General features: G+C 36.8%; 1 protein-coding gene across 3 annotated transcripts; it reads left to right on the forward strand.

Moving 5' to 3' along the window:
• The first annotated feature begins 594 nt into the window (after positions 1-594).
• On the forward strand, positions 595-5,852 carry LOC133681908 (hypothetical protein At1g04090). 3 transcript variants are annotated; one of them, XR_009836578.1, is made up of 5 exons: positions 595-1,223; positions 2,872-4,726; positions 5,029-5,316; positions 5,391-5,526; positions 5,614-5,852. XR_009836578.1 is itself a non-coding variant. In XM_062105101.1 (2 exons), the coding sequence occupies exons 1-2, from the start codon at positions 1,100-1,102 to the stop codon at positions 4,452-4,454; spliced, it is 1,707 nt and encodes a 568-aa protein (XP_061961085.1). In that variant the 5' UTR covers positions 595-1,099; the 3' UTR covers positions 4,455-4,908. The 3 variants fall into 3 exon arrangements, 1 of the variants encoding a protein (XP_061961085.1); XR_009836577.1 differs by having other exon boundaries at positions 5,391-5,852; XM_062105101.1 differs by lacking the exons at positions 5,029-5,316; positions 5,391-5,526; positions 5,614-5,852 and having other exon boundaries at positions 2,872-4,908.
• Positions 5,853-6,355: the final 503 nt, after the last annotated feature.

Genomic DNA, 6,355 nt, shown 5'->3' on the forward strand with positions numbered 1-6,355 from the left:
TTAAGATTAAATTATCTAAAATAAAACTTTGAGAACAAAAATAAATTGTCAAAAAATAAAAAATGTTATCCACTGTATTTTGTGAGGGGTCGAACAGTGTTAGTTACACAATGTTCACCCCACCACATTTAATTTTTAAGTTAATAATAATTAATGTAGACTATTTAATTAAATTAACAATGATAATGTTTTTATTATTATTTATCATGATAGTAAGATAAAATACTTCTCATTACTCATCTTTATAGCCTATAGTTGTCACCATCATTTCATATCATGATTCATCTTGTTCGTTAATCAATTATGTCTTTTTTTTTTAGGATAAATTTAGCAATTACTTTAAAAATAAAAATAAATAATAAAATAATATAAGATAAAAAAAACTTGGTTAAATAGTTGTGAGCCATGATATTTTAATGATATCACGGTTTAAAAATATAATATCAATGGGCATAGTATTACAAACGGACAGCAACCAAATCGATACAATCATTTTTAATTATTTTGGGGAAAAAATATAAGTATTTTTAAGGATTTTTGTTGGGTTTAAGTCAAGGTGCTGTCGGTTTAGAGAGAGAAGCCGCGTCTGGAAGGTGTTCTTCAATGACACTTAATTTTTAATTGATATTAGCATCTTAAATTACCATATTTTAGATCAAACTATATTATTTTAATAATTCTTTTCAAACGGTATAATCCCATCAGATTTTTAAATTTATTGTGCTCATTTAGATTAAAAAAAAAAAAACCTTTTTTCGTGGAGCCAAGAGCTGATCCTCTCTTCTTCCTCCTAAAAAACTAAAGGATAAAAGAAGAAAACCGAAAGTTTCTGAGAGACCCAAAATCCAATCAACACTCAACGACAAGGTGAATCCATTATTTTGTGTATCGACAAACAATTACTTAACAAGAAAAAAATCCCACCTCATGAAACTTTGAAAAATACATGCTTTCTTGAATTCTACTACATGTCCAAGTCCTAAATTACACCATCTTTGTTGTTGTTGATGGTGATGGTGATGGTGATGGTAGTATTGTGATATTCTCTGACTGGTGACATAGAAGGGAGATAATTCAGCCATTTGGGTGCAAAAGGAAAATGTCTTGGTGCGAAGAAAGAAATTTTTGGTGTAACTGTTTGTATTGGAGGAAAACCGCCATTTTGTTGCCGCCTGAACCCGACACCTTCTCTTTACCTTCTCCTCTTCCCGATTGGTCTCAAGGTACCCCCATTTTTCATCAATTTTTATTTTCTAGTCTTCTTATCTCATTTATTCTATGATGGGTTCTGATTTGTTTTCTGGTTGGTGGGTGTTTTCGGTTTATTGGATTTTTGCTTCTTCATATAAACATGGATCATTCATGGGCTTATGCTTTTTTTTTTTGATGGTTTATTCGGTGTTCTCTTTCTTCCTTCTTCCCTTAGATGTACATGAGTGACTGTATGTAAGCATTTGATCAAGCCCGAGTTTAGTTGCTGACGTTTCATTTCTCACGAGGATTGGAACTTCGCCATGTTTTTTCAACATGCTTGTTTTCTTGTCAAGTTGGACTCTGTTGTTTTGTGTGTAGTCTACTTTTTGGTTGGCCGATTTAAAGAAGAAACATTTGTGCAAAGATTTTGTCAATTAGTCTCTAGAGGCAAAAGTTTTCCGTTAATCTCTCTTCACTTTCTTGGCTCACATTCGCGAATCTGAATGTGATTCAAGCTTTGCGGCGTTAAAAATGGTATTTTTTTTCTTCAATTATATTCCTAGGATAAAGAAGGGTATTGTCCTGAATTCATTCATTTTGGATCATTTTTTGTATGCTCTTCATACCTTAATTATTCATACTTTCTTCAATTTTTCCCATGTTACTTTAATTACCAGGCAAATCATTTAAACGAGGATGTCCTCTATAAATTATAAGGCATCATGCACTCCTTGTTGCAGCCCGGAATTTTATTCTTGTTTTATTCCTATATTAACATGACTGGTAATTCTCAGCTTCAAGATGTTTTCCCTTTGCTTTCTTGCCTTTATATACATATATATATATTAAAAAAAAAATATTTCCATCTTGTTTCTTTAACTTTCTTGACATGTTGGGGCGGGGAGCATTTCACTTGATTTTGCTTTGTCCTTGTGCATGTGTAGGTTTGGCTAGATTTTTTTGGCCTCCTAATGAATGAAGTTGTATGACAAGTGGTTTTCGAGGCTATTGTGCATTTGTTTGTTTGCCATTTTTTCCCTATGCTAATGCACATGGTTGTCTTTTTTGTTGTTTCATTGCATTATTGTTTTGAATTCCATGGGATCAAATACGTCCAAAATTCTATCCGGCAGCAACTTCACCCTTTACCACCTCCCCGTCTCTCTTCTTTCCTCTCTTCATACATTCTTCTGATAGGATCCTCTGTTTCTGTTTGATAATGTTATTGCAAGTAAATTCCCTTGGCTTTATTCAAGTCTTTGAAGAGAGAGGAGGAAATTTCTATTAAGTATTCTTGAAACTATTCCCTCCTGAGAACTATACAAGCTTTTAGTAGTTATTTGATCGTATTTACATCTGAAAAACTCCGAGCACCCACAAATTCTCTTGTTAGTGTTTCCAAATACTGTCACTGACATATGTGTCCATGTTTGTTTCTTGAGTTGTTGCTGCTATACGAAATAAATGGAAAAGCCTCCTTTTTTGTTTTTATGTGGGGAGTCTTCTCTTTGCTTTTATTGCCATACTCTGCTATTGAAGCCTCAAAATTTTGTCATAGTTTTAAATGCCATAAATTTGAAAGTAGAAGAATCGTAAAATAGAGTGTTGAAGAGGAACCTTCAAGTTAGAAATGTAGTTTGCTTAATGGTTTCTTGTTTTGTTTACCTCTAACTTCAGGCCGAGGATTTGCTTCTGGAAGAATAAACTTGGGCAAAATTGAAGCCCTCAAAATCTCCAGGTTTGAGTTCATTTGGAGCAGCAATCTCTTTCAGGACAAGAAAAAAGGAGTTTCATTCTATAAACCTGTGGGAGTGCCTAATGGATTCTACAGCCTTGGCCACTATTGCCAATTCAACAATAAGCCCTTGTGGGGTTTTGTTCTTGTGGTTCGTGAGGTGGCTTGCTTCGAGCCAGAAGCTGCCAATTCACCAACTCTTCTAAAACCCCTAGATTATACATTAGTTTGGAGTTCAGATGATGAAAATGAGGAGAAGTATGGAGGATGTGGCTTCTTCTGGCTTCCTCAGCCTCCTGAGGGTTATAAGCCCTTGGGGTTTCTAGTCACCAACAATCCAGACAAGCCAGATTTGGATGAAGTACGGTGTGTTCGAGCAGACCTGACAGATGAATGTGAACCCTATCGTCTACTACTTGAATCGTATTCTAAATTTTTAAATCTACCGGTACGAGTTTCGAGTACAAGACCCAGCCATCGAGGAGTGCTAGGGAAAGGTGTTTCAGTTGGCACATTTTTCTGCGGCTACTGGACCTCTGAAGAGGAGTTGAATATTGCATGCTTGAAGAATTTAAACCAACTACATGCCTTGCCAAACCTCGAACAAATCCATGCACTCATGAAGCACTATGGGCCTACAGTTTTCTTTCATCCCAATGAGGTCTATTTGCCATCTTCTGTGCCATGGTTCTTGAAAAATGGAGCACTCTTGTACAAAGCTGGGGATTCATCTGGTGAACCCATAGATGCAGAGGGCACTAATTTGCCAGGCGGTACAACAAATGATGGTGCATTTTGGATAGACTTGCCTTCCGATGGCAAAAGAAATACTGTCAAACAGGGAAGCTTGGAAAGTGCAAAACTTTACGTTCATGTGAAGCCTGCTCTTGGTGGGACTTTTACTGATCTTGCAGTGTGGGTTTTCTATCCCTTCAATGGGCCAGGTACTCTTAAAGTTGGACCATTGAATATTTCGCTTGGCAAGATTGGGCAGCATGTAGGCGATTGGGAGCATTTCACCCTCCGCATATGCAACTTTACTGGAGAGCTGTGGAGTATATACTTCTCTCAGCACAGTGGTGGTGAATGGGTTGATGCTTATGATTTGGAGTACATAGAGGGGAACAAAGCTATTGTTTATTCATCAAAAAATGGACATGCTAGCTTCCCTCATCCCGGGTGTTACATCCAGGGTTCCACTAAACTTGGAATAGGAATACGGAACGATGCAGCACGTAGTAATTTATACGTGGATTCAAGCACCCGTTATGAAATTATTGCAGCAGAGTATCTTGAAGGTAGTGATTTCATTGAGCCTTGTTGGTTACAGTTTATGGGAAAATGGGGCCCAACGATTGTCTATGGTTCAAGAATCGAGCTAGATAAGATAATTAATCATTTGCCCGTGGGTTTTAGATATTCAGTAAAGAACATATTTGACGGGTTTCCAGTGGAACTCTGTGGAGAAGAAGGTCCTACTGGGCCAAAGGATAAGAACAACTGGGTGGGAGATGAAAGAGGCTAGTTTCCTTCTCTCTCTTTTACTGCAGACTCTTATCTCATTGGCTTCATTGCTTTCTGTACTCATTACAACGGCTGTAGAAAGACTGAACTTCGAGGCTTATCGCGCTGTATCTACATTTGTCATTCTTGATTATATATATTTATATAATAATCGAGTTCGAGCATGGTTTCCCTTCAAGCAAATGAGTGATGGTGGATTGGCATGGGAGAGTGGAAGAAGAACAGGGCACTAGGTTGCCATTTATGCTGTCCAGTGATGTTGATGAATGAGCTGTAAGATTACCCCCACAAAGCAAAAGAAAAGAAAATATAACTCGAGAAAGATTTTGATTCCATATTTGATGATAGAAAATGCAGCATTTTATTTATTTATTTATTTTCCATTGTTGCTCTTGTAATGAAACTATGGAAAAAAAGATATATCTTGTGCCGAGTAAATTCTATGATTCAGTCTCTGTATTGTGTATGGTTTTACAATTTAGTCCTTGTAGTTTTGCAAACCATAAGTTAAGTCCCTTCCACCAAAGTCTACTCACTTAGGCTTTTCAATTATGGGCCTTTGGCTCTTATTGCAGATAATCCGCCCGGTAAAGAAGATAACTGAGTCAGTTTTCGACTCGTGATTTCTTTCTCTCTTTCAATCTGCCTTTCCAGCAGACCACATTGAGTTCGCAGCCTGTCTTTGCCATGCTCCAAATTAAAACGTTGTTTATGGCGACGTTGACCAATCGGTGCCGCTAAATCCCAAACAGCAAATCGGTGTAGCGAAACCGAAATGCCATTTGTGCAAATCCTAAGAGAGAGATGTTGGCGAGAAGATTTATTTCCTTGTTCAAGGGCTCCCAAGCTTCCCAAATTCCGAGGTAACTAGCGTTTCTCTTTTAGCAATAACCCACCCTTCTATTCTAATTTACTGCTTTTAATTTTGCATCGGTAGTGGAGTGAAGTCCTTGGATGAAGGAAAGAGCAAGTCATTTGGTCGAAAGGCAGTGTCTTTTTGTGTCGGTTACAGTCACGGGTGGTGTTGCTTTGAGTGCTCTTGATGATCTTGCTATTTATCATGGCTGTGGCAGGTACTTTGCTATTTATCTTGCGATGATGTTACTGGGTTTTCAGAAAGTTTGATTTATATATATATATATATATATATATATATATAGGATTGGGAAATTGATGCCCTGAAGACAATGTTGCTTTTGTTAGATGAAGACAATGCTGCTTATTTTGTTTGTTGGTGTAATCCAGTGTAGTTTAGTAGTATTTCTTTGGACAAAGACAGCAGAATGGTGTCTTAAAATTGGCACGAATTGAGAGGTAAAGATGTTTCAACTTTCAAGCCTCTCTGTGCACGATTTTCCTTGCTTGAATATGATTATTGAAGACGACCCCTTGTCTAGCATGCTTTTTGCTTCAATTTTTAAGTGGATAAATTGCAACATTTATTTGTGGTTTTTATATATTCCTCGAGCTTAAGAAAGATAACTTCTATCATGAGAAGAGTTTGTGATTGTTGAAAGCCAAAGTTGCTTTAACTTCACTCATTTTGATAAACATATTATCATTTTCTTTTAAATTTTTAGCAAGGCCATGGAGAAAGCTAGTAAAAAAGCATCCTCGAGATTGCTCCATTTCTTAACCTTTGTATTATCTAAAGTCATATACAAGCTTAGAGCGGAACCAATCAAGTTGTCTTGGAAGAAATGGATGAGCAACTTGTCATTGTGTATGACCTTCACTATTTTATTGCAATATGACCTTAGGTATGTATTAGGATATTCCAACACTCTAAACTTCTTGGGTACCACCACATTCAATACAAGGCATATCTCAGCTGTTCTAACCAGGTTATAGACATTAAATCCCTTAACAACTCTCAACCTTTTATCCCAAGTAGCCCATTTA

This window comes from Populus nigra, chromosome 2, assembly GCF_951802175.1.
Source record: "Populus nigra chromosome 2, ddPopNigr1.1, whole genome shotgun sequence".
Taxonomy (NCBI): Eukaryota; Viridiplantae; Streptophyta; class Magnoliopsida; order Malpighiales; family Salicaceae; genus Populus; species Populus nigra.

Bases quoted from the DNA above. Each gene is read 5' to 3' on its own strand.
- LOC133681908 (XM_062105101.1), top strand. From the start codon at position 1,100: ATGTCTTGGTGCGAAGAAAGAAATTTTTGGTGTAACTGTTTGTATTGG. The intron at 1,224-2,871 runs GTACCCCCATTT...CTCTAACTTCAG, and splicing joins TCTTCCCGATTGGTCTCAAG to GCCGAGGATTTGCTTCTGGA.